The sequence below is a fragment of the Anabas testudineus genome, chromosome 14, assembly GCF_900324465.2.
Source record: "Anabas testudineus chromosome 14, fAnaTes1.2, whole genome shotgun sequence".
Lineage (NCBI taxonomy): Eukaryota > Metazoa > Chordata > Actinopteri > Anabantiformes > Anabantidae > Anabas > Anabas testudineus.
Genome location: NC_046623.1, coordinates 8958207 through 8985799, shown reverse-complemented (window position 1 = coordinate 8985799; position 27593 = coordinate 8958207). Strand labels below are relative to the sequence as shown.

The 27593-nt window shown below is 39.9% G+C and overlaps 3 protein-coding genes across 4 annotated transcripts; 1 reads left to right on the top strand and 2 right to left on the bottom strand.

Moving 5' to 3' along the window:
- Positions 1–3382: 3382 nt before the first annotated feature.
- On the top strand, positions 3383–4894 carry gsx1 (GS homeobox 1). Its single transcript, XM_026372431.1, has 2 exons — positions 3383–4037; positions 4146–4894. The coding sequence occupies exons 1-2, from the start codon at positions 3659–3661 to the stop codon at positions 4496–4498; spliced, it is 732 nt and encodes a 243-aa protein (XP_026228216.1). The 5' UTR covers positions 3383–3658; the 3' UTR covers positions 4499–4894.
- Positions 4895–10543: 5649 nt separating this feature from the next.
- Positions 10544–20511, bottom strand: arhgap31 (Rho GTPase activating protein 31). Its single transcript, XM_026371909.1, has 12 exons — positions 19864–20511; positions 17878–17980; positions 17341–17485; positions 16323–16405; positions 16113–16220; positions 15872–16014; positions 15562–15772; positions 15295–15416; positions 14361–14417; positions 13641–14285; positions 13391–13539; positions 10544–13147 (listed from the first exon to the last, which is right to left on the bottom strand). The coding sequence occupies exons 1-12, from the start codon at positions 19961–19963 to the stop codon at positions 11084–11086; spliced, it is 3930 nt and encodes a 1309-aa protein (XP_026227694.1). The 5' UTR covers positions 19964–20511; the 3' UTR covers positions 10544–11083.
- A 2638-nt stretch (positions 20512–23149) lies between these two features.
- On the bottom strand, positions 23150–27520 carry LOC113170042 (beta-1,4-galactosyltransferase 4-like). Of its 2 annotated transcripts, XM_026371916.1 has the most exons (7): positions 27225–27520; positions 25403–25561; positions 24985–25217; positions 24501–24688; positions 24263–24385; positions 24034–24138; positions 23150–23931 (listed from the first exon to the last, which is right to left on the bottom strand). In XM_026371916.1, exons 1-7 carry the CDS (start codon positions 27229–27231, stop codon positions 23802–23804), a joined length of 945 nt encoding a protein of 314 aa, XP_026227701.1. In that variant the 5' UTR covers positions 27232–27520; the 3' UTR covers positions 23150–23801. The 2 variants fall into 2 exon arrangements, with proteins under 2 accessions (XP_026227701.1, XP_026227700.1); XM_026371915.1 differs by having other exon boundaries at positions 25403–27520.
- Positions 27521–27593: the final 73 nt, after the last annotated feature.

Sequence of the window (27593 nt, the reverse complement as noted above, 5' to 3'; positions counted from 1 at the left end):
TAATGTACTTAATTCACAGCAGCACAAACATATCACCTGTATTTGGTTAGGTTTTGTATGGGCTGTTAAATAATAATAATAATAATAATAATAATAATAAAACTCCTAAGAAGAATTTCTTGTGTGTTGCAAACTGTTGATTAATCTTGATTGATGTGAAATGCTATTTAATGTGTATAATTGTGAATCATCACTGAGTTAAGTTGAACTTTTACATAATTATCACCCTGAAAAGCGCGCATAAATATCTCCTCATCCTAAAATTAGACATTTTCGATATTATCAGTCACCATTTATCATAACGAGATAACTAGAGGTATATTTCCAACTGCACCACCAATGTTAAGCTCTCCTGGTTCGTTCAAGTCCAAATTCACCTGTGGAGCCTTATATCTGTCACATTACTGCACCTCAACCGGCTGCGTCTCTTTGTCAGCGTCCCTCTCTCTTAAGGGTTCATTAGCGCCTATAGACTCCAGCAGCCAAAACATATTGCACCATTCAGCTGGTACTTATGTGTCATCTGTTACCTATTGGACTGGTGTTGCTGGTGAGCATATGAATGATAATCAGGCCTTTGTGTGTCCGTGGAGGTGCAGCAGGATCTGCGAGCCTGTGATGTTGCCTCAGGGGGAGATTAGCAGGGGCAGCCGGCCCTCTGTGTCACGTCGACAGTCACAGCGCCCATCCACGGCTGGGCCAAACCCCAGTGGGACCTTAAATCCTGTTACACTGTCAGCTAAAACCATCATTTGTATTAGAGATGTGTGGGTGTTAAGTGTGTGTACATATTAAGTGAGGGGGGATAGTGTCTTAAACTATGAATTATTCATACCAAAAAGAAAAGGAGATATTGACTACATCTCCATAAACAGACTGCTCTCTTTATGTCATCAGGCACGAGATCTTTGGGTATAATTGCGTAAAAGCCCCTGAAAAATGTGCATCTCCAACGGCACAGCAGGCATTGGTCAGCGTTATCATCGGGGATGAATTTGAGTGATGGCAATTGTTCCAACTTAATATCTTATAAATAATTTACTATTTCGGGGGCATCGCTTTTCCGCCTATCAAACATTAACATTAAGAAGCTTTACCAACCCACAGCTGTATGCAAGTTGCTCAACACATGAAGCCGTGCTGAATTAGTCCGGCTCGTTGGTTTGTCGGTGAGGGAGAAAAACGCAGATATGGATATGATGATGCATGAACCCTGTCATAAGTGGCTATAGATGTGTGTGTGTGTGTGTGAGTGTGTTTTAGTTTGGAGCTTGAGTTTAAAAAAAAAGTGTGATAGAGCTGTTATAATGTGAGTGGGCTATTTCTCTCGATTATTTATCTCAGTAACAAGTGATTATGGAGAATGAGATTCTTTGCACTTCTGGCCCGCGCCTCCAGAGGGAGGTCAAAACTATTTGTCAGTCTCCAGTTGGGATTGCAAATTAGGATGAGCCTCCCTGCGTGACGACCCATGAAAACCTCTATTCCTATCCACGGGGTGACTGCTGTACATAATTTGAAAATTAGGGCCTTTGATAACATCTTTATGCTGAGCAATACATCAAGCTGCCACCGCTATGAAAGAAAAAAAAAAAGGGGCTTGAAGAATCTGCAGCGTTTAGTCCTGGACGGGGAAAGAAAAATCCCCATCTTGACTGTTTGATTTGAGCTGTAGCACAACTCTTCATGACAATAATAAAGCTTTTAGCGTTTCATGACAACGTCATTAACTTATTACCTCATTAGGAATTTGAATAAAAGCGATTTAGGTGTAGTTACAGGTTTCAGAGATTGCAACAAGATTGACAGACAACTTAATGGCTAATCTCCAGCAGGAAATAAAAGGGACAGACTAATACAAACATGAAAATGGCTCCAGCAGATAGAACAGGTTTTTGTCCGAATGACTAGATCTCTTTAAAGGGTTCAACTGCTTCTAATTTGTAGCTACTTTAATGGCGCAGCCTAATTACAGGTCTAGCCTTCATGAAAGATTAGTGGTGTGAAGCTGAGCGCATTAGGCCTCTTTTATGGAGAGAAAACAGATCACATCACACCGTCGTGTGGGTATGTTTTTTTTGGAGCTGAGGGGCTAATTCGCTGGAGGTGACAATTTATGGAAAATAATGCCAAAGGCAGATGACATGTAAACAGTAAAACTAAAGGGGGGGGGGGGGCGTTTCTAAACCCGAACAGGCTGCTGCACCCAGAGGGAGGATAGTACGGCTGTAGCTGCAACAGGGAGTTTTTGAGCACTTGTTTTTATTATTATTATTAATATTAGTATTAACAGTATTAGTCCAGCATCACGTCCCGAGGCGCCGGCTCCGGTCCTCGCGTCGTATTTCAACGTTGTGCGTTTGCCTGCTCCAGAAACTGGAGCCACGTCCCGCTGTTTACTCTCACTTTACGGCTCCTGGCGCTTTGAAGGTCTTGTTCAGAAAAGCTTAAAGTGAAAGAAAATGTTTTCCTATTACTTAATTCAATCAGAGCGCGAGGCGGGGGTTTCACGCGCCGCGCATCGGGCTCCTCTATGACAGAGTCGCCTTTGTTGCGTCTATCCGCCGCTGTCACACACTTTAATTCGACTCTCTTTCTCTCTCATTGAAAACCCTCCACAATGACATTCAATAAGGGCCGCAGAGTGAAAACCTGGTTATTTTTACATAGGCTATTCTTTCCCCCCGACTCGGCAGGGGCCCGAGCAAAGGAATTAATCACTGCTCTTTAACAGCGCTGCCTCCAGGCAATGACTTGTCCCTTTTTTGTGCCCAGAAATGACACATTAACCTTAAAATGGATACGCATAAACTTTACATTCAGCTGTTGCACTTGTGTTTGCGCTCGGCACTGTCAGGAAAGCGGCCATAGGTACAGAAGGTAGATCAGGGTGCATAGTGCCTATAAACACGACATAACCAGAATAAACAGCATTAATGAACAGAATTATTGACATTTGTCAGCATTTATTCAGCACAGTGAAAGATATGCTGCCAGTGGACCTGTGGATGAGTCAGTGGTTTTACCTCCTCATGTTTTCACCAGACTCCTGCACAGTGAACAGACATTTAAAACTTATATTTAGTGCACCTCCTGTTATTAAAATGTACTAAACTGACTTTAATTAACACGTTCTCATAGTGCGTCTTCTTCTCGCCTCGCAGCCTACAGACACAATTAAGACTGCACACATGCAGACCTAATAGCTGCTTAATGTGTAAGACAAAGCTTGAATACATACAGGGCTTCTGGCTTTCCGAATGTGGCTAGAAACGATTTCTTTTTCGCGAATTTAAGCTGCGCTCTATGATAAAATGAGAGTGATGATAAAAGGGAGAATGGGCAGTGCCGCCTCTTGCGGCGTGGGTGGGGCTGACAAGAATAGACTACATTATGCAGTTCATATAGTTAACAAGTGAAATAATGGGGAAGCGTGCAGTGGGAATGCCGAGAGAAAGGCACAAAACCCTATTGAGAGCTCTTGGCCGCTTACCGCGTAACCGTCACATGGCCGAACCGAGTCCACGGCGGCTATTTAAGGAGCGGCTGTGCGCCTTCAGCACCACTTCGCTGTCCACAGTCCCGAGGAGAGCACACTGACACAACGAACGACGCGCTGGCTTCAACTTCCACCGCATTGACCAACAAGTTTGCAAACATGCCGAGGTCTTTTCTCGTGGATTCCCTGATTCTAAGGGAGGCCAACGACAAAGGGAACGAGAATAACCCACCTTTATTCCCGTACGCTGTGCACTCGCCGCACCACCCGCACGGACTGCCGGGCTCCTGCCACTCCAGGAAAGCCGGGCTGCTGTGCTTCTGTCCGCTGTGCATGGCCGCGTCCCAGCTCCATCCTTCTCCACCTACACTGCCGCTCCTCAAGACGTCTTTTCCTGCCTTCAGCTCACAGTACTGCCACTCAGCTCTATCGAGGCAACACTCTTCATCCAACAGCGTCAGCCTCAGTCACGGAGCGGGGATATACCAAGCTGCGTACTCGGTCCCAGACCCGCGGCAGTTCCACTGCATCTCCATCGGTAAGTAGAGGCTGACTGAACTTCTCTTCATGTTTGGTGAAGTGCACACAACACGTTTTCATTAGAAATCACAGTAGATGACAGTTTTTTTTTGTCTTATTTTCACAGAAAACAGCAACGGCAAACTTCAGAGCAGCAAGCGCATGCGCACAGCCTTCACGAGCACACAACTTTTGGAGTTGGAACGGGAGTTCACCTCCAACATGTACCTCTCCAGACTGAGGCGCATCGAGATCGCCACATACCTGAACTTGTCCGAGAAACAGGTGAAAATCTGGTTCCAGAACCGCAGAGTGAAGCACAAAAAGGAGGGAAAGAGCAGCGGCCAAAGGACTGGGTCACATAACTGCAAGTGCTCGTCTCTCTCCACGGCCAGGTGCTCGGAGGAAGAAGAGGATGACATTCCCATATCTCCTTCTTCCTCCGAAAAGGAGGATGTGGACCTTTCCGTCTCCCCGTGAACTCTCCCCAGCTTAGCCCTTGGAAGATTTTGGTCCTCACGATTTTGAATGCAGCCAAAAAAAAGACTGTTCCGCATGTGTCCAGTCGCCTGTACATAGACAGAGAATATTTAATCAGGGAATTGCCCTGAAATATTGTATAGCTGTATACATGTTGTACGTTTTGTATGTAGTTTTTTTCTGAAAACGGTCCAGTTGTTGTTGCCAATCCGATGAGTATGGTAGGCATATTTGTAAAAAAACAAACAAACAAACAAAAAAAACAAACAAACCCAAATGACAAAAACATTGTTTATTAGTATTTTGGGGATCACCGTATTTTGTATAAATGGTGAACACTGGTTAGATTCATTCTATGTGGATGGAACTGTCACTTCAAATGTGGAAAAGCTCACATCACCGAGATCACTCTGAAATTATATCTTCAGTGTAATTGAAAAATATTTATTTATTTAAAAATGTTGATACTTAAATAAAAATATTTCTGAGCGGTAGCCAACGTTGTCGTGTGAGTTAAATACTTTTGGTCTTTGCGCACAACTGATTGCGCACAGAGGGGCGCGTAAACTCATGTTAACATCAGCAGTTTGGAGACTTTACAAACATGTTGTGAGACGTCAACTTGTTAATGTCAGATACAATATGGTTAGTGTGCTTACACAATTAACACGAAATACATCTCCACACGTTTAATTTCTCTCCCTGGCTGCGCTCAACGTGGCAGCGTGTGTGGATGTGCATTGCATTATATCAGACCTCAGGTTCAGTTTGTAGTTTAAAATCTAAACGCCAATATTATCTTACATGAAGAACATGCTGCTGTGCACATGGGGGAGCTCCCTTTCGGACTATTATGACTAAAAACGACGGATAGGAAGTTTAGAATTTTTGTTTAAGGAGCCAAAAAGAAATTGGGAAGGATACATTTACGTTTTCTGAGATTCCCTTCATGCAATACACACTTTAAACAACATGTTCCTGTGAATAAAGAGCACATTAGGCTGTATGAGCTCAAGGAGTAAATCAAATGCTCAATAATCTTTATTACCGACAAGAGATCAAGACATTGTTACGGGCTCCTCTTATGCGCTTTCCCTAGGGGACACTCAGCCCACATATCACTGGCCATTTGAAGCTCTCTTTAAGTTCCATTCCAGCTGAAATGAGCCGTCTCGTGTGACCGAGTTAATAATCACTGTGTGTGTATAATGGTCCATCGGGAGTGTGCTTATCTTAAGATATGGATCTAACATGACAATAAGTGAAGAAACGACACAGTTTAGTGTCGATGACCAACACAACTTGCGCGTTATTGTGAACGCGCAAATTTGGTGAAGTTTATTGCCGGTTTTATGAGCTCCAGGTGTGTTTTAGACCTAATAGAAGCCTCTTCAACTCTTGCCAATATTATTTAACAATAAATAAACCGTTAATTCATAATTGGCATAGCATTTTATTTTACGTACAAACTTTTAAACGACAAAATTAAATATCATGCCACGTTTAATAATACGCAGCACGTTTCTAATATAATAACACTTCTGTAAGCTCTTCTGGCGAAAATGAGTCTAAAACAATACAGATATAAATTCGACTGCAGTTGAAAAATATGTAATCTAAGCCATAAAATATATTTAAAAAGACCATGAAAGGAGTTTAGGCTGTAGTTCCAGTTCTGTTCGCCTGTTTTACGCACCGTTGCAGCTGCTCTCTGACAGAAGCTCTGACTCTCAAAATTATATTTATTATGTTGAATATGCTTTAAATGATATTTACCTTCTTAGAAACATATCTGTACACTTTTTAATGGGGGTAGAAACTATTCTTAAATTGCGTACAGCACATTATTTGCATCAGTGTGCCTTTTTTGGACATGCATATTCACTTGGAGACTTTCATTTAATTGTTCACTTAACCATTTTAACAAAACTCTAATATTTGCATTTGTTAAGATATGGGATTAGGCTATTTTGTTAATTGCACCATAGAGCCCCATTTTGCTCACAACGTCCTCTGCAAAGCGCCCTTTATCCATTCAATAGCCCGGGGGTATGCGCCCTGGGGGAGCTTATACGCTCGGTGCTCCAAATGCTCAATTTATTTATTCTTAATTTTGTGCCGATCAATTCATTGAAGCAAAAAGGACTACGGTGTCTTTTTAAAAAGAAGAAAAGGGAATTGTGGACGTAACCTTGACGGAGCTGACGAGAGGGCTCCCCTGACGCTGGAGAGCCGCTTGAGTCAACAGGCGCCCATCTAGCAGACTCGCCCTTGTCTTTATTCTGGCTAATTTTTTATTTACGGCTTTTCTTTGACATGTCTCTTATCTATCAGATTAAAAGAACAGCTTGTAACAAATCAGTCTGCACGATTTACAACAGCATTAAAAGGGGACAAAGGGAGCAGGCAGTCAGTACCTGAGAGTCTGGTAGACGGCGCGGCACTGCAGCTGATTCGATGGTTTGAAAATACGCACGAAACAAAATACTTGAATCCTGAAAAAGAGCCTTTGTACGTTTCTTTAGAAATCAAGCAATTCTGCATGACAAAGGACAATTAATAAGCCGTCTTTTCACGACCAGCAGCTGGTTTCCCCGTCAAGGAAAGTTGGAAAAAATTCAGACTGAATGCGCGCAAAAGCCCTTTGCGCGCAGACAGCAACCCAAGGTGACCCATTTGGCACAGTTAAAATAACCAAGCCGAGGTAAAAGCGAGGGAACTGTCAAAAACATTTAAGCTGAAATATCTTGAAATTGCAAATCCCTTTATGTGGAGGGACGCTGCCGATGTGGGTTAGTCGTACAAAGGAGGTGGTTAAGTTGGAGAGGCTTTGGAAACGGACACGTGGCTTCTCAATGAGAGCTCTTTTGGACCCGCGTGGCTTGCTGTGGCACTACACATTCAACTACTTTAAACTTAAACAGCTTCATAAATGTGTGTAGTAAACCTATGATGTTAACATACTAACTTACAGCAAATTGTTTATGAACTTTTTAACACTTTGTTGCCTTTACATTGTGTTTGTTGTGTTCATTTTTAGGGACAAATGTCTGCTGCTCCAGCCTTGTACCTCGCCTGGAAATGTAGAGCACTGGGTTATTGTTGGAAGAGGGAGGACTGTTTTCAAGAGCATCTTTAAAAAAAAAAAAAAAAAAAGAATTTAATAGTGTAATACACTTTTATTCTCACATCTCATGACTTTAAGGTGTGTGTTGGAGTTTTTATTTTGCGTATAGGTTTTTCTAATGAGTAAATGAGAGGATTCTTCCTGGCATGAATTTAACAATATGAGTTTGTTAGTGTGATCTGAAAATGGCTAAAGTTTTAATCTAGCATCAACCACTAAATATTATATTCCTAATCTACCACAGGTATATTCTTCTGTTTTTTTGGCACAGCTTCATCAAAACAACTCAACTTGCATCGATTTACTTTAAACTGCTTCAGTTGTTCTCCCTCTGTGTGTGTTTTTTTAAACTGTGGTTAAAAGTGGTACAAAATAGAAGAGCAACGCATCTCATTATGGAGTTGTTAGTGGTGTCAAAGCATTTACAGCCTGCTGAAGGGGCAGGGAAGGAAACCGCTCGTCATTGCCTTGAACTCCGACTGTTTTCTGCTGCAACATTTGAACCCATTCAGCTGTATATAATCTGTTTAACAGCTAATCAGTAGTGTAAGATGAAGGACTGGCACGCAGCTTCACTCTTTCCTCAGTTCCCCCCTCTCTAATTGAATATTCAACGTGCGCACTGTGCCCTGCTTGCCTTTTTCAGTGTGCTGAGAATGCGCCTTTATAATTCTCGGTCCATACACACAAGCAGTGTCAAAGGTCGACAAATAATGAACTGCAGAGACACGGAAGTGACCTCTGCGAGAGCCTCTGCTGGTCCAAAGTGAATGCATCTGAATGGAAATTTAGCACAAATATGAGATGTGACATTTGGACTAAATTACAGTGGACTTTTTCTGACTAAATAAAATATACAACTACATTAAAAAACGATTATTTCATGTACAGTATCGAGTCTTTTACGCGCTTGTGCTCTATTATTTGACATTTACTGTAGTTACTGTACGGAGCCTAACGCATTGTGTCAGTGTGCAGGCCAGAGTAGGGAGCAGTGGTGTAAACAGTGGCATAGCATCATATGTACAGCCTACATGTTTGGATTTATTAATATTTTATATTATAGAAAGATGCAATTCAAAGAAAAACTATTTCGAAATGGGCGACAGAGACAAGCCACACATAGTGAGGAGCGTGGTTCAGAGAGCGGTGATGTCTCCAGATAAAGACTCGGGGTCTGTGGAGAACCTGGAGCACTTCACGTACCTGGAGCACAGAGACGCTGTCTGTGTCTCTGCAGGGTTGTTGATCCAGCAGCTTGCTGCTGAGCTCTGACGCGCAGTGTGAAGCGGGAGCGTCATCTGGTGGCAAAGAAAAGAGTTGGTTGACCAACACAGACCTGCACAGCCACACTGTCGAGGATGAAAAGGAGGAAATATCCTGATTTATTAATGGTTTAAACAGCATTTAGTCTGTAGAATCATTTTTGCAATGGAAACTATAGGTTCTATCCACATGGTACTGGAGGCAGGATCTTATGTGATCTAATGTTGGCTCCATCTTTTTTTGATTACTACTCCTTCACACAGCAGTACCACTGTGAAAATTATATTTTGACAACATGTTTGAATATGAGTAACTGGAGTGACTATATTGCATTAAGTAATTAAGTTTGGCCCATTTCATCTGTCTGATTTCAACAAAAACACTGGAATCAGTAAAGAAGCTATTTGATGAATTTTCATGTCATCACTCTGACTCTCAATCTTTAAAGAGACAGAACCAGTGATAGGTGTGATTTTCAAAACCTTTTATTCTGGTGACTTTTTGTTGTAACTAAACTCAAGTGTCTTATGTACATTGCTCCAGGTGCCATCTGAAGACAATCATCTCAATTTATGTGTTTTTCCTTCGAACACATGTCATTTTCAGTATCAACAACTTTACAAAAGTTACAAGACAAACAAACAAAAAAAAAAAAACATGAAAATCTCCGTTAACATTTTTTTTTCAGTGTAATCATTCAGAGAGTCAATCCCAACACAACCCCAGTAACATCATCTTTAAAAATACAGTTTATATCTCCTTTAAAATCCAGACTTTGTTGCACGTATCAGCGCTCCCTCACAAATATATGGTCATTCCATCAGAGACACAAAACCTGGAGATAAGATTGTCTGACTTTGACTGAAAACACACACAAAAGTCCAAACACATTGCTAATACAGTCAGTGTGCACAAAGTCGACCTCCAGTTATTGTCGGACGAGCAGCTCCAGGATTTTACTCTTGAAAACATCACAGACACGTTTTTCTCTTCTTTTACATTTCTGGTTTCTCATTATTGTCCAAAAATAAACGATAAACACATAAAAAAAACTGCCACAAAATACAAAGTAACAACAGAAAATAAAGATACACATTAAAAATTCTTCTGTGTGTAAATACTGTTAATTAAGCTTCTAATATATTTAAATCAAAAAAAGGAATTTCCTTTTAAATATTAGTTAAAAAAAACATTTCCACATCAGCTTATCACAGAGCCAATGGCAACATGTACAGTATAATACTTCATAGGTATCAAGTTTATCTTAGTAAATGGGATAAATAAACACATCTTCATCTACATGAACAAATAGATGGCGGCTATTAAACTGTTGATCAGTTTAATTGTCTGTTCTTCAGTTTTGTTTTTTGCTTATCCTTACTATACACTTCCCACACTTATTTCTGCATTCAGGTTATGATCTGATACAGTTTAAATATTGGCTATTGACAGGTCATCAAGTAAAAAAACAACAACAACAACAACCCTGTAACATCATACACATAGAGGTGTGTGTAAAACAGATGTTTGCAGTTTTTCCTGTAAACAGATGCCAGAACATACACATGTCCAAATGTTTGGTGTATATATATATATATATATATATATATATATATATATATATATATATATATATATATATATATATATATATATATATTTAACTGTTTCATGGCTATAAAAAAATCGTTTTGCTGCAAAATTGTTTCACAAAAGTTGTTTGAACAGCTAAAGATTCACCTTTTTCTGGAGATTTCAACTGTATGTCGTGGTTTTCAGTAATGGTTGGAGGTTGCTCAGTCGCTCAGTTGCTGTGAAAACTGAGGATTGAAGATCCTGATAATATGGTTGAAACATCAATAAAATGACAGTTAAGTGCACTTTTTTTTTTTGCATTTTTGTTCATTCTCCATCCTTCTGAGTGTTAAGTATACTTAAAAGTCTGGCAATGTCTCTTCAGTGACTGAGCATCTAGCAGTGATCTACTGTGACTGTGAACTACCACATACTTTGGTACTACATGTATTACATAGACTTGGATTTGTCATTGGAGCTGGAATCAGTATTTTAACAAAGACGTCCCTCAATAAATCATCAGAAGCACCTTCCTATGGTTCACAACAGGTTCTCATGTCAGCTTCTTTCAAAATATAATGTATATATTTACATAAATTCTCTGACTGTGCCTTTAGTCACTCAATCTGCCTGTGGCTCCTGCTGTCAAATATCATCGACCTCCTCTGCGGCTGGTAGAAGCAGCTGGTTGATGTTTCCAGTCTCTGTCCGCTTTTAGGAATAGTCATTTTGTTTTGAAGAGGGACCCCGTCCTGTGTCCTGAAATTCTCTGCCATCTCTTTAGAGAAAACGTTTACTCCCGACGTGTCATTCATGCTCTTGATGGGTGACAGGAGCTTGCCATCGTCCCCTGATGGTGGATAGTCCATGATGGGAAATGGAGGGCTGAGCAGGATCAGACTTTGAGGTCTCTGTCTGTTCCTAAAGGACGGTCTTTGTAAGAGGTTTCCTCTGTTAGGTCTGGGACAATCTACAAACACCTCCAGACTGGGAGCATGCCTCCTTCTTATGACTGGCACTTCCTGGCTGGATGGGGTTTTCTCCGACTCAGCAGATTTCTCAACATTTGGATGTTTTTGGTGATTGGAGACGGGCTCTTTATTCTCAAGCTCCTCCTTTAGATCTGACATCACCAGAGGATGTACAGTGTTGCCTTTCTCTGTGCTCATTTTAGGATGTTGCTTTTCTTGCTCCTTGGCTGTGTCAAAGTCGTTCTCGTGTCTGGAGTGAGGTATCTGACTGTATTGCACCTTTGGAGGGACAACGGGCACCGCTTTGGCCTGGCATGTTTTTATCATGAAGGCTGTTCGCACTGATGACACACTGACTGGGGCTGAATTTCGGCGTAGAGGTGCCTGCCGATCATTCAGAAACAGGTCCAACTCTATGGGCAGCCCATTGTTTACAGCTCCAGATGAGGTTTGTAGTCCTCGCTGACAAGAGGAAAACTCAGATGAATTAGGGTTTTGTTGATTAGAAATATCTCTGATGCATCTCTGACCCAGGTCTAAATTGAGCGAACATGGCCTGTGCTTAAAAAAGCCGTTTTCCTCTCTTTTCTCTGAAGCGGCTGCCTCGTAAGACATTTGTCTGTAAAACCTGTGAGATGACAGTGTGTTCTTCTGTTTTATTGTGCTGCATTTTCCTGTGTGAGGTTGTGTTGTGTTGTTGCTGTTCACACTGACCCGCGAAGGTGCCGATGGTAAATACATCCATTTGGGTTCTGGCTGGCCACCGGAAGGTGGAGGGATGTTTCCTGAGAAGCGTTCAGTGTTAGTAATGGTGGATTGTTTGTTACCATCGCCTGGGGGAGATGAAATCTTTCCCGCCTCCGAGTTCAACATTTCCCCACAGGAGCGGAAGGGTGACAGCTCGTTCAGCAACTCTTCCACGTCTGGCGAGTGAAGAGGACTGGTCACCCATTGCTTGGTAGAGCTAAGATCCTCCCAAGATTCCACCAAGTCCAGTTCCTCCGAATTTCCTCCACACCCTTCATCATCGTCAAGAATTGGCAGCTCCAAGGTGTTACACCTGTCCTGCAAGCACACTGAAAGTCTCGCAACAGCTTCCACCTCAAGAGTCATGCTCTTCTTCGCTGCATCACAGGAGATTTTTTTGTCTCCTTGAAGAACCTCTTGTTTTTGTAATTTATCTGCATGATCTGCTCCTGAGAAGCTTCCTGTTGGAGCGTTGTCGGCTGCTGAAGGATTCACAACTTTATCTAAACATATTTCCTTTAAAGAGCTTTTGCACAGCTTGTTGTAAGCCGGGTCATCTATGTGTAAGGGTGTGACTTTTCGTTGAAGTTTCATCTTTATCTCGTTCACAGCTTCAGCAGCAGGAGCATTTTCTGTGCTTTCATCAAGAACTACATCAAAGTTTTTGTGCAGGGAAAATAAGATGTCCGACTCTGAGGGCTGCTTCTTTGCAGAGTCTGATCTAGTGGAGGTTACATGATCATCCAAAGAGGTACTTGAGGAGTGCTCCCTACATAACAAAGACAGAGATGGAGAACTGCGGCTTCGCTTAGACTTAACATCCATTGTTAACTTTGTGTCCTTGCAAGAGCTTTTGGAGCTGAAAACAGGTTTAAAAGTTTCATCCAGCAGGCCAATTTCAGTTATCTTCAGTTCTTGGTGGAGGTCAGACCACAGCTCTTTCTCCTTAGAAGATCCCTTGTCCTGTTGAAAGAATACATGGACAGTCAGGATTAAAAAATGATTAAATCACTTTGTGAAACAATCAAACACAACCACCCCTGTTGGTTTGAGCCATGGATATAATATAATATAATATAGCTGAGCAACATCTTTCTTAAAACTTCAATAAAGGATTAAAAAAATAAAACAATCTAACTGTAGAATAACAACTTAACAAGTCCTTCAATGTACTTGCAGTATTATTAACTACATTCAGTGATTTACCAGTTGTATAGCTATGGGCTGTTTGTTCACTTCTTTCCCAGGAGATGGTGCTGCATCTTTGCCTTCTGCTGCATTTGTAAGTGAGGACAGTTCCAGTTCAGAAATATTCATTTCTCCTTGACCTTCTGGCACCACGTCTTTGCTTGTATCTGAGTAAAAAAACAGACACGTTTTCCATTACATCCTGTTACACATTCATGATTTTAATTTGTCAAGCAACAAGCCATATTAAAAATGGTGATGTCCTCACCCTCTGGCAGCACTCTAGAGGTCAGCTCCTCTGTGTTTTTCTTTTCTGTTCCTTCCTGTTTCTTTGGGTCCAGTTGGGGGAAAGTGTTGCTCTTTCCACTGTTCCTGCCCAGCTCTGAGGTTTCTTTGCAGGGTTTCAGAGTAGCTGCTTTGTCTTTGGCGTGCCCCCTGCATGGTGTGCTGTTAGAGCTGATAACAGCTGACACGCGCAAGGGCACAGACACAGCAAAAGGCTCAGATATGTTGACGGCTCTGCGCTGATGCCTTGGTGAGGATTCCAGTGGGAAGAAGCTCCCAGGGAAGGAAGGCCGAGATGAGCTGTTATGGGAAGAACCAGAGTACAACATCCTCCTGTTTTTTGGAGATGTGGGCTTGTATCCACTGACATCATCTCCTTTAAACACCTTCAGCTGCTCTGGCAGCGCTTTCTGAGGGGCTGCAGAAGCACTCGGTGACCCCTTTTGGTTCATGTCAGAGCTCCAGCCACCTGTTGCTTCACCAGCTTTCTTCCCTTTAAACTCCCAGTTTTGGTCGTGTTCACTCAAGTCATAGAGTGAGTCAGATCCCAGCGTTCTGGATTTAACATCTGGAACAAAAATGCTGCCTGATCCACCAGCTGGACTGTTTTGTCCAGTCCTATCATCATCTGTCCAGAAGAAATAGAAGAAAATGTAAAAACAGCATTTCATACTGGAGAAAAGGAAAATGATTATGGTCCCACCTGTTGGTAAGGAGCACAAGGACTCCATGCTGCGGGACGGACGAAGAGCTGCCTTTTCTGTAAACAAAACAACAAGACAAAACATTTCAAGTATCTGGAGACTGCAGATAAAAAACGGTTTCTTAATTTAAATATTTGTATTGAGCTAAGATAGATTTTCTTAAAGGTAACTGAGACTGAATTTCCCCCTCATAGCCAAAAAGATTCATTTCACAATGCCATGCAGTCCTCTTTATTAGTGGGAGAGCTGAGCAATAGTGGGTCTTCTTTAGACAATGTGTGCTATTACTTTTCACATTTTTGACTTTCAACTTTTTAGTTTATTGAACTCTTTCATTGTTTGGCCGTCTGTGAGAGTCATCGTTCTACTTCCTATCAACTTTCCTCTTTTTGCCAGCTTCCTGTATTGTCATACTCTGTTGTACAAACTTAATTTCAACTGTAAACAGGTGCAGGCACTCAACATCTTCCTTGAAGTTAGCTTTTTCTATCTTTTATACTTTTTAGGTTTCATAAACAAATTATACGTCAAAACATAGGAAAGCTTCCTCTTTCTGGACAGATACTTCTCTTAATGTTATAAAAAGGAGTCTCAAATCTCTCCTCTAAATCAGACAAGACAGCTGTTTGTAAATCAACACAAAACATTAATTACTTTGAGTTTTCTTCATATAAAATATATCAATGTGTTTGTTGTATCCTTGGGGCACTCCTAGTCTTGGAAAATTTCCAGTATGACCATTAGTTTTTGTGTACTGGGTTTTGTGGAGCAAGTTTAATGGAATTTGCCTTTATGAAGAGACATTAAGGAGGTGCAGCTGTGTGTCTGACTTGGCTGACTTGGAATCTGAGTTTTTATTTTCATACTGGACTCATAGGAACAACATATACAGTACATGTAATGATCTGTCCTTTAAATGTGTCAGACACTAACCTGTTGTCCCCTGTGCTCTTACAAATACACTGCCGTTTCGGCTCAGCTTTCCCTTTGAGTCCACAGACCTTCCAAGGTTGAAGATGGACTTCCACCTCTTAGATTTTCCAGAAAACTTTCTCCTATTAGAGAAACAGGTTATTTAACCAGGGGCTGTACCACAGTTTGTTCTGACACTAATAAACACATAATAAATTAATATTGATTTAACATTTCACTCATAATAACTTAATACACGGAATACAAATGTATGTATAATTGTCGTACTTGTTGTTGTCTGTAATGTCTATGACGGTGTGGTAGAGTGTGGCAGTGCTGGTATCAGGCAGGCTGTTTTCTCGCTGACGTTCTTTATGCACAGGATGGTTTGGACTTAGGGAGCGGGCCTGAGCTTCTTCGAGGCTCATCAGTTTCATTGGCCCACACTGGCCACTGATCGGGAGTGTGGCATACTTCTCCCCACACATCAAACTTAGGCCTGAAGAAGTAGAAAATGTACAGATTTGCAATAATGAATAAGAAAATTTCCATCAGATGTCCGATCACAAAATGAGTGGGATTTTTTTGCATGTCATACCTTCTTTGGGTTTGATTTGCACAGCATCACTGCTAAAGATCTGCTCTGTGTGGTTTAGTATGAACTCAATCACGGACTGCTGTATCCGCACCTCTTGGAAAGCAATGTCTCCATTACCAGATGAAGCCTCTACATCTTTGGATCTATACAAATAAGAAATGAGATGAAAAATTCTTTAAATATTTACATATACATATATATAGAGAGAGTATTTCAAACTGCTTTGTGAGCCTAGACTCACCTTAACAGATTTGGAGCCCAGACTAGTGCCAGGTTACGTGTATGCATGTTGGTCTGGGTGCTTAAAGTGGCGAGGTGGGCCAAATGCTTAGTAAGGTACTCCAAAGTCCTGTGGACAGTTGACAAATATTACTTATCATGGTTACTACAACATCATAATAAAATTAACCAAATAGGACTATCACTATCACAACTTGAGGCTCAAGTTCACCTGAAGTGAGGGGTTGGCAGTTCTTTGACGACCTTCTGAATGTATACAAGTCTTTCATGGTCCCCCTGGACTGAGACTACTTCCTGCATGTAAAACACACCAATGTCTTTGTCAAAAGAATTCCCATGTGGGATCAGTATAAAGAAAAGATAAATGCTTGCTCCCTGAGCCTAGCCGTTATTGAATCATTTCTTTTCAGCTTATGATTATGGTTTAGTAAATTGTCAAGAAAGATTTTGCACATATACCCTAAGACTAACATAACATGATACCTAGTTATTAATCTGTTGCAGGCTTCCACCTAACCTGGATATTATCAGGCCTTTCCTGCTGAGCAAATGTAAACAGACATGCTCGAGTGCACAAAGTAAAATTAGACACATTTTCAGTTGTGTGCATAAACATACAACAGTATTTCAGTCTTTCTAAGACTACACAAAAGTTAAACAGTGGGTGAAGCATGTTCTGGTGCTGTGTTTTGTGTTACAGCGTAATGAAGTGATTTTGAACAGATGACTACTGGAGTGTTCAGGCAAGAGCAGCACGAGATGTATGAATGCCAAGGTATGTCAATGGCCCATACACAGAAAGCGGCACGGATAAGTATAAACTAGGCCTCACAGCTTGGTATTCATTTTCCCTTCTCTCTAAAGTCACTTTCACATCTGCAGCTCATACAGAAAATCAAGTCATAAAACCTCTCTCTTATACTAAATATAATTCTCTTGTACTAAACTTTTGTCATCCTAAGTTGAAAAAAAACGACTGTAAACAAAACTGTTTTAGTTTTAAATCAATCTCTTTAGTTATAGAGTATAGTACAAACAGCAAAGTGTTTTTGCCAGAATAGCCTGGCCCACATGAAACAAAGCATTAACACACACATAAACAATTCAAACGCTCATATTCAGTCTCTTGCAGGTAATTTCGTGAGACACTATATGCAGCTGACGCAAATATACTCATGGGCTACTGGTTGCTGAGCTGTCTGTTGCAAACACGATTTGAATGTACTCACAGTGAACTTGCTGTACAGCTCATATGTGAGCAGAGGATTGGGTAGCTCCCTGAAGTACAGCTTACATAAGGAACCCACACAGTGGATGTCCTGGAGGTACACTTCCTTTGTAAGGTCAGGGCACGCCTCGGAGCAGAATTCCTGCCTACACACACACACACACACACACACGCACACACACACACAGTTATCTCAATGCTTTGCTTGTTTAACATCTCTACCAACTACTGTTGCATTAGACAGCTTGTTAAATTCAAGTATTTTCAGGTTATGGCAAAAGAAGATGCTAAATAAGCTCAGTCCTAATCTGAGACAGTAAATGAAATATACCATGATTCTTTAGTTCGCATGCAGAGATAAGCATTGGATTTGTTTTTTCTGAATGGTTAGAGGCTATATAAAGCAGGAATTAGCAAGAATGTGTGAAAATACTAAAATATATACAGTAATCCAAGATTTTAAACCTTGTCCTATTATAGAAGTCATCCTGTTTAATTTGTATCACCTGATATCCCACATTACATGTTACATATGTACCTAAGACGCTGGATATTTGAGGTGACTCCCGACAGTCTGTAGATCCCGTCCACAATCCCATGCTTCTCAATAAACTCCGCACATTTCTTCAGGACCTGAGGAACTTGAGTTAAGACATTGTGTTAGTCCTGTACTGTTAGATAACCTTGAGAACATCAACTTTTCTCTTGTACACTGCACATATTCACATTGGACTTAACAAAATATCTTAAAAACAGGTAAAGGAAACACTTTTAAATGTGATCTTTTAGTGGTAACAATTCACACGGTTGAGCTCATGGTATATAATTTGTTCCACTATGACTGTTTTCTATTCCTTAGGGCTGCTGATTGTAGGTGGACTTGAGAGGAAGTTAAAAATGGTTTGTTTGTTTCAGAGGAAGGTTGACACACCCAGTCCTTGTAGCTGGTATTACTTACGACATTTCCTCTAATAGAAAACAGCTTTTGAAATGTGACCACTGACCTGTACAACTCTCTGGACCACTGTACATCATCTTGTGTACACAACTGTTTGGCTGCATTAAAAAAAATCTAAACAGAATTAACTGTTGCTTTCCAAAGTTTGATAAATCACATGCTCTGGTTCAATATGACCACAACTTCCCTTTAGCTAATACTGAAAATAACAACTCATTGGTAATCAGTTGGAAAAAGATGATTCTTCTTTTGAATCATTGTTCTGTGGTATGTGATGCATGCATACATGGAACAGCCCAAAGACCTTAAAAAGCAAAAATGTACAACAGAGAAACTGACTTTGCTGTATTTTATAGCATTATGATTTTGTTTCTATTTTACTCAAATACATAAAATGAACAGTCTTTTGTACACACTTATGCAGAAAAACTAAATGAAAATACTAATTTATCCTGCAACATTTATTTCAGTGTGACTTTTTTCACATATAAACAAAATTAAAGTACATCTCACATGGATAATCTTGCTCATTTCATCCTCCACATAATGAATATTTATGGTAGTGGTCAGTTTCTCCTTAATCACTCCATTCACATCCTCATCTATTGGACTTAACTTGACTTTCAGTGACATACCTGTGGTCAGCAACTCTAGAGTCTTTATTTAGTGCCTGTCTGTTTCTGTAGTGGGGGAAGATTTCTGCTTCTTTTGGAGGCAACAAAATACAGATTGATTTCCTACTGTGTTTATAGTTATTATAATGTAATGCATGATACACAGTTAAAATGGATCTTGACATGAAGTAAATAGACTTATTTAAAGTTTTAAAGTTATTTGCATCTACATTGATGAAAACTATTGTACAGTGGTGGTTGACTTTACAATATCCCTTCACACTCGCTCAGCTTTTCATTCTCTCAACATTTAAAAACAGAAAACGTCTGCTGGACATCCATGATGTAGGGTTACGATCTGTCCTCACTTCCTGCTCTGAATGCCCCGCCTTAGAGTGTGTCCACTCTAACAGGTCTTCCTTAAAGTTATCCTTAACACAGCTATTCATACATCTCTACACGTGGAAGACTCCTGTTTGCTTTCTTTTTTGATATATCAAGGTGCTGCCAAGAATGGAATCACTTTTTTAAAAAAGAAAAAGACTTGAGAGGAAAAATTAGAACAGTATACATAGAAAAATACACAATAGAAACTTCTCAGACAAATCTATCTACATATTTGAATATTGTCTGATACATTTCTGTACTTTTTTTTCTTAGCTCCTTATTTTCTCTCATTCATAGACACCGCTATCACTTGTGTCAAACACTTAAACTAGTCATAGGAACTATAGTCATTATAGGAAATTGACACAAAAAATGTAAGAGCCACACCCAAAGACACAAATGAACATTTATTACAGCCAATGGGTGAATGAATGGCCTTACTACATGTAAAACTCGTCCTACACTCTACAACTAATAAGTAACCTTTGAACAAAGCTTGTACTTGTCACATTAAGACATTGTAAAGGTGTGTTAGATTTTAAAGAGGGGAAAATTAAAGGTTTACCATCTTGCCCTGAATTCTGGAGATGTTCTATCAGGTCACAGCCGAACGCATTTTCATTTCCTTTCTTTTTGGACTTCTGCTTAGTCCCTTTATTCCTCATGGGGCTCCAGTTAGTAGTCCAGATGTTTAAAACATCAAAGATCCTGGGAAGCACAGCAATCGATCCATACGACCCCAAGAAAAAGGTTGAGTTTGTGTGTCGAAAAGCAGCCGCATAAAAATCCCAGCAATCAGCTCCCAAAAGTCTGCATCCGCTCACATTCTGACTAACCACACTGTTGGAGGCTGAGAGCAGAAGTGACGTCACGTTTGAAACTTTATGTCCTTCACATTGGCATTACTTCACTTGAGGAGCAAAGAAAAGACATGGTATGACTGTTACTTGGCTGGGACGTGGCAGTCCACTGTGCTATCTCTGAAGGATTTGCAGAAACAGCATTAGAATCGGTTGGTTTCCTGTTGTTTTCTTACCCCCAGCCAGTCTCTCTCTGCTCCTTTTTATCCCCTCCTCTTTTCCTTCATTCCACAGTCTCCTCTTTTCACTGGTTTCTCTGTGGCCGAGGAACCATACATGTATCACGAGAGGCAAGCTCCCTGAGGGACAATAGTTTTTAATGTTAACCTAATTTCCCTTTAAGAGGTTTTTTTTCTCCTTATGTTTAGAGATGGACTCGTGGCAGTGGTGTGGCAGGAATTTTTGAAATGTTTAGTCTGTGTAAATGGGAGGGAAATGAAGTGAGAGGAGGAGAACAGCTGACTTCTTTTGACTCCTGGTTTAGAAATTACTGATCTCTTATCTTTTATCCATTTTTTTTCATGTGCCCAAACTTGGGGCTAATGGGAAACCTGCCCTCTGCCTTCCTGAATGCTCCCAATGTATACGATTTCCTGTGCAAAGAGCCTGGCCTCAAAAACAAAAACAGTTGAGTTCTGAAGGAACAGGGAAGTGGGAGGTGACTGAAGTGATGGCCGGAAGAGCCCAGATGGGAAATGGAGGGAGATTTACGGGGGGTTGGGGTGAGGAGATGGACAACACATGGTACCCGTTAGTAACTGATATGCATGTCATATTTTTCTTTTTCTTGATTCTCAGCACCATTATCTGAAATGCCCAATTAATGAATGCATTAACTATACAGCATTGGTGTTAATTGTGTAGAGTGAATGTTTTCCACCAGAGCTCAAAGTTTCTTTTTTATTTTCAGTCTTAAGTAAATATAATCAAGTTACATTCCCGCACTGGAGTACAATGTCTGAGAACGATTATGTAAAACCACCTGGATGGAGATGATTGCTCATATTTAAAATTTCCAGGTGTGTATGAACAAAATACAAATCAGTAAATCTAAATCCTACATACTGAAGTGTGAAATTTACCGCTGTTAAACTTTTTTTTTCATGATTGCAAACTTTAATCAAATTAAAATTTACCATCACAACATCAAACAAAACTAAAACTATTGTATGCAGTCTTTAAACCACAAATTATCTATATCCACATCTACTGCATAACTTTGGTGTTGGAGTAAAGAGGAATGTTTCATATTAAGTTTCAAGAACTTCAACAACAGATTCTGGCTCAGAAATCTGACACAGCTACTGCCAGACATGTACCAGTATCCTGAAACTTTACAAATATATTTTTTAAACATTTTATGTTTAATCTATAACAGTATCAGCATTGCTTTTCCATAAGTTACTGTTCTCCTTACTTACAATTAAATAAACAAACATCTCTCACACTATATTTACGAACAGGAATGATACAGTACACACTGGGTACCATTGACTTTCTTTAAACATAGTGTGTAGGGCAGATCATAGTCTTCTGACTTGCAGTTTTGAAACTGATATTTTGGTGCTAAAAGTGTTTGTGTGAATGTCACATGCGAGCTAGATGGCCAGGCCTGGCCTCGGCAAGACAAAGCTTTCTTTCTGCACCATAGGAAGGGGAAATGACATCACCCTGTCCATACAAAGCTCCTAAAAAAGGTCTATGCTGAGAAGCCATGTCATTGTATTTGAGTAATAAAGGGTTATTCTTGTTCTAAATTTTGGTAGCACAACATGCACTCACAGTGATGCAATGTCTGGTGGATTTGAAGCATAGTTTAACCTTTGCTTAAAGCTAAATTATGCTGCTGCTGTGATTGGATATGCCTATCTGGCATACCTAACTGGTAATTACACATATGTACATGTACGCAGACTAACCAGAACTTCCTACTTTACTTTGTCATGGATACTTTGAAATTTGCTTTTATTAAGTTGTTTAACCTATTTAGGAGTCTAACAACCTAACCTATGTTTAAATCTCAAACAGCCAGCCTGAGTTCCGAGGCGAGTTTGTGTGCTGACACTACATTTAATGTGAACAACATGTGACTTCACATGAATAAAACAACTCTATTACGCAAGAGAACATGGTGAAAGAGTTGAATCTTGTCCAAAAGCTTATAAACCTGTACCATCTGACAACTACAACTGTTGATATAATGCATTACACTGCATGCTGTGCAAACCGCCTGGCAACTAAAAGTTGTTTTGGTAATTAACAATGCCAAGAGTCCTTACTTATAATGTTTTCCAATAAGATATAGCTGCTCTCAAGGCCCCACCCATTGGTCAAATCCATGAACTGCAGGCTTCTGCCATTTTGATGGATCTTGGATTATTTTTGGCAGTCAGATGGTGTTTAGAGGGAGTCTGTTTCTTCCTGAGAACAACCATATGAAGAGGTTGTGGAGCATGTGGAGCAAGGACACCTTAATCAAGGTCTGTTCATGACTGAAATTTAGAGATCCATGGGTTGACCAGAAACGTGCCCCTGGACACGGGACTAATGCACGTGAGGCTCCAGACAAAATCTAACAATGTACCAAATATCATGATGGGACCACCATAATAATCTACAAGCACTTGGAATATTATAGAAAAGACAGAAATATGTTAATGTACCAATTATTACTGCCCATACATCTCAAACAATGCAAATTTACTACACAATGCCAGAACCAAAGCCAGCTTGACTTAATTGCTCTGATCTAAGTAGTGGTCCTCAGTGATATTTTCATGAAAACTACCCATCATCTCCTGTTGACTGACAAAAATAAAACGTGTTATGTTCATGCACATACCTTATAAGATAAACCAAAAATGTGTGGTGCCAAAACTGTAAACTCACAAACTTAACACCATTCATAATAAAAGTTCTATTTATTAAACATCTGTTGTAAAGTGTAAATAATCACAGAAGTAACGTGCAGCATCTTTTTCTCATGATCAGGTTTTTCACATCAACCCAATAAAAATGATAAATCAGCTCAAATCAGCATTCAGCAATGATATGATAGAAAGACTTAATTTATGTAAAGAAGGTGGCCAACACATTAGAAACACTCGTTAACATAATGCATTACAGTATGACTCCACCACTCAATATAACCAATAATAAACATAGTAAAATGATGACCTTACTGACAATTCCAACAAAAACTGAGAAACTATAACCTTTTAAAATCCATGGCAGAGTGGAGCTGCTGTATTGGGTTGCATTAGATTACACAGGTGTACCTAATGAAGTGCCCAGTTAGTGTTTATGAACCATCAGTCTGCACCCAACATTAACTGTCATGTGGTGCAGGAGTTTGTGTACAAAATATCAGCATGTTTACCAAATAGCATGCAGGAAAATAATAAGGCATATGTATAAATTAATCCAAGTCTGATGACTGTTTAAGCAACATATTTAAATTCATTTAAATCCATAGCTGTTAGCTAAAACTAACTAAAACAATGTGCATTTTGTGCGCTTATTGAGTTTTATTCTTCGCGTCGCAGCTTTTCTGCACTCTATCGTTCGACAAACTATAACATGCTGTATAACAGAAAATATTTTGTTTTGGTCACAGCAGGGTTACTTGTTTCAAATCTCATGTCTATGGCTTACCAATGTTCACAGTAACATTCACATAAAGAGGCAGCGCCTCTACAGATAAAGTCTTGTATGAGCAGCTGTTCAGTCCATCCTTCCTCCATACCACTGATGTTCGTCCCAACAACCTCATCCTAAGAGAAAAAAAAATGTTACTTGATGACATTTTCTGCAGAAATCAAAATGCTGACATTTAATTGGTCAGAATACATATTTGCATCTCTACATTTATTTACCTGTCCTTGTTTATTTCATTGCCACTGTCGCGTTTGTGAAACACCATTGTATAGCGAGCTACATCAGCAGGCGGCCGCACAATCTTCATTTTCTGAAGCTCAACTCTGCACAAGGCAGACGAAATATATGCATTAGTGAATGAATGAAGGAATATTTACCACACATGCTCCAGAATGGTCAAAACAAATACTACTAATCTTAACAACTGTTTTCACTTCTCAGTCTCACCTGATGCGAAGGTCATCATCTTCTCCGCCCCAACCCCAGTATCTGTTTGAGAATCCATTTACTTTAAGAAACTGCTCTTTGGTCATGGCTGTGACTCCTCCAAAGTAGCCTTTGTAACGTAACCTGAGAGTGGAAGGTGAAGAAAAGGTTAGAGGTATGTCGTATCAGTCCTGTGGAAAACATCCATCTGTTAATGCTGTGTAATTTATTCCCCTATGATGACCAATATCGTACTTACTTGTACCCTGTGGCGTTCCGGCCCACCACCAAATGTTTGGGCTGCGTGTCACAGGTATATAAATTGTAATCATTTTCAGGAACCAGGTCCACATCATGGAAGATGAAGCACTCCCAACTGTAGTCCTTCAGAGCCTCCAAATATCCAATATTCAATAACTTGGCACGGTTAAAGGTTGCATCACCAGCCTGAACAAAAAAAACAAGTGCAGTTGCAAATGGTCATTCATATTTTTTAGCTTTTATATTGACAGGGCATATTTGAAACTGGTAATCACAGTTTCTAAATAATTAGCTGATATGCGAGGATACATTTTTATGGTCCAAACTGGTTCAAATCAATTTTAGAAACCACAATTCCTTCAACCAAAACAATTACTAATAACTGTATCATGAAATCTTCATCTTCAGTGCAGTTCCCTGATATAATTTGATAATAATAATATATACTGAGACACAAAACAGTGCCTGGTGTGGAACAATACCTGCTGGATGACATAAATGGCATAGTGTAGTTGCTGCCTCTGCAGAAAGGGGTGCAGGTGGTGCAGGAGGTAGAGGAGGTGTCTCTCTCGATTGCGGTAAGGGATAAGAATTGCTACGCTCTGCCTTGCTGTACAGCCTGGAGGCTTGTACCTGCCTTTGGTCACGTCTTTGTTTTCCTTCTCCACATCCGGGAGTTGCAAAGAAGATTCAAAAGATAACGTCACAGCTCCCTCTGTGGAAATAGAGGTAACAAGTTTAACCAGAAATTTCAGTCCTAGGTAATAACCACTATATTAAGTGTGACTTCTAATATAAATAGCTGAATATTTTTTATAATAAAAGTTAAATGTTAAATGTGAAAAACAAACAAACAATAACTTAATCTCCTCTTTAACCTGCACTTTGGCATATACTCACGTAGAAGTGGTGACTTCTGAGGGCATTCGACTTTTGGTGGTGGAGTGTTTGAGTGATCAGATGTTGTTGTCCAAGAGGTGAGTTTATCCCTCAAACTGTCATCTTTGACAACAGTTTGTATTGTGGCAGAAGAAACCATATAAGATGTCACCATTTCACCTGAAAAAATGGTAATCCATGCCAGCACTGAGAGCGAGAGAAGGAGAACTAAAAAGTATTTCCCCCTGTGCAAAATCTTGGACACAGCTGTGAACAAGCCCATTGCTGTTTGACTCTGATGATATGAAACTATGAACTATCAGTACTGTTAGTTATATCCAGACAATCATAATCATGAGCGATTACCTTGCAGACTAACACAGGTTACATTCACGTGTATAAAACTAAAAAATACTCTATCTAGCAGGGAGCACCACCATGACATCTAATATTAACAAACTGGAAGCAGGGCGCTGGTTATAATGGATTTCTTGGAAACGCTCGGATGACGACTGGCTGCAGGTGTGTCTACAATGAAGAGACCCTGCTAGACCTGTTAGCTGGTGAGTTAGGTAGCTGATGAATGCGGATGTCACCTAATATTAAATTACTGTAAATTAAAAATTCCCTTAGAAACAAACTGGAGGACAAACCTTAAATTAACTTTTTCCAGTAGAAGAACCCAGTACTGGGATAATAATCTACAAGCACTTGAAATATTATAGAAAAGACAGAAATTTGTTCATGTACCAATTATTACTGCCAATCCAAATTTACTACACATTCCCAGAACAAAAGCAAGCTTGACTTAATTGTTCTGATCTAAGTAGTGGTCCTCAGTGATATTTCCATGAGAACTACCCGTCATCTACTCTTGACTAACAAAAATAAAATGTTATGTTCATGTAAATACCTTATAAGAAAAACTAAAAATGTGTGGTGCCACAACTGTAAAAACTCATTAATATTACTTACTTCATGCAACTAAAACAGGTTCAGTGTGCCACAGTATCCAATTCAGGAAAAATAGGGAAATATTTGTTTTTTCAACTTCAGAACTATAGTCATTATATGGAATAAAATATAAGAGCCAAACTCAAAGACACAAAAGAACATTTATTACAGCCAATGGGTGAATAAATGGCCTTACTACATGTAAACCTCGTCCTACATTCTGCAACTAATATGTAACCTTTGAACAAAGCCTGTATTTATTACACTAAGACATTGTAAATGTGTGTTAGATTTTAAAGAGGGCGAATTTAAAGGTTTACCATCTCGTCCTGAATTCTGGAGATGTTCTATCAGGTCACAGACACAGACTCACCAGAACTTCCTACTTTACTTTGTCATGGATACTTTGAAAATTGCTTTTATTAAGTTGTTTAACCTATTTAGGAGTCTAACAACCTAACCTATGTTTAAATCTCAAACAGCCAGCCTGAATTCCAAGGCGAGTTTGTGTGCTGACACTACATTTAATGTGAACAACATGTGACTTCGCATGAATGAAACAGCTCTATTACACAAGAGAACATGGTGAAAGATCAGCTGTAAAAGGGACAGCACTTGCCCTTAGCAAGATTTAAAGGAATGGTACCAGCATAGGCTTGTTTAATTAAGCCACAATATGTGTTCACACAATTTATCTCTCCCATCACTGTGCATCAAAGACTGAACTATTTTAATTAGTCGCCAAGAGTTGAATCTTGTCCAAGAGCTTATAAACCTGTACCATCTGACAACTACAGCTGTTGATATGATGCATTACGCTTCCTGCTGAGCAAACTGCCTGGGAACTAAAAGCAGTGTTTTGGTAATTAACAATGCCAAGAGTCCTTACTTCCCATAGTGGATAGCTGCTCTCAAGGCCCCACCCCGTGGTCAGATCCATGAACTGCAGGCTTCTGCCATTTTGATGGATCATGCATTATTTTTGGCAGTCAGGTGGTGTTTAGAGGGAGTCTGTTTCTTCCTGAGAACAACCATATGAAGAGGTTAAGAATGTGAAGGACACCTAATCAGGGTCTGTTCATGACTGAAATTTACTACATGTTGCCAGAACAAAAGTAAGCTTGACTTAATTGTTCTGATCTAAGTAGTGGTCCTCAGTGATATTTTCATGAGAACTACCCATCATCACCTTTTTGACTGACAAAAATAAAACGTTATGTTCATGCACATACCTTATAAGATAAACCAAAAATGTGTA

What these genes read in the sequence shown, in the direction of transcription:
- gsx1 (XM_026372431.1), top strand. Translation starts at nt 3,659, where the DNA reads ATGCCGAGGTCTTTTCTCGTGGATTCCCTGATTCTAAGGGAGGCCAAC. An exon ending in GTTCCACTGCATCTCCATCG is followed by an intron (nt 4,038 to 4,145) that starts GTAAGTAGAGGC and finishes TTATTTTCACAG; the next exon opens with AAAACAGCAACGGCAAACTT.
- arhgap31 (XM_026371909.1), bottom strand. Translation starts at nt 19,963, where the DNA reads ATGAGGAATAAAGGGACTAAGCAGAAGTCCAAAAAGAAAGGAAATGAA. An exon ending in TCAAATATCCAGCGTCTTAG is followed by an intron (nt 17,486 to 17,877) that starts GTACATATGTAA and finishes GTGTGTGTGTAG; the next exon opens with GCAGGAATTCTGCTCCGAGG. An exon ending in GCAAATCAAACCCAAAGAAG is followed by an intron (nt 15,773 to 15,871) that starts GTATGACATGCA and finishes CTACTTCTTCAG; the next exon opens with GCCTAAGTTTGATGTGTGGG.
- LOC113170042 (XM_026371915.1), bottom strand. Translation starts at nt 25,664, where the DNA reads ATGGGCTTGTTCACAGCTGTGTCCAAGATTTTGCACAGGGGGAAATAC. An exon ending in CCATTTATGTCATCCAGCAG is followed by an intron (nt 24,689 to 24,984) that starts GTATTGTTCCAC and finishes TTTTTTGTTCAG; the next exon opens with GCTGGTGATGCAACCTTTAA. An exon ending in CGGAACGCCACAGGGTACAA is followed by an intron (nt 24,386 to 24,500) that starts GTAAGTACGATA and finishes TTCCACTCTCAG; the next exon opens with GTTACGTTACAAAGGCTACT.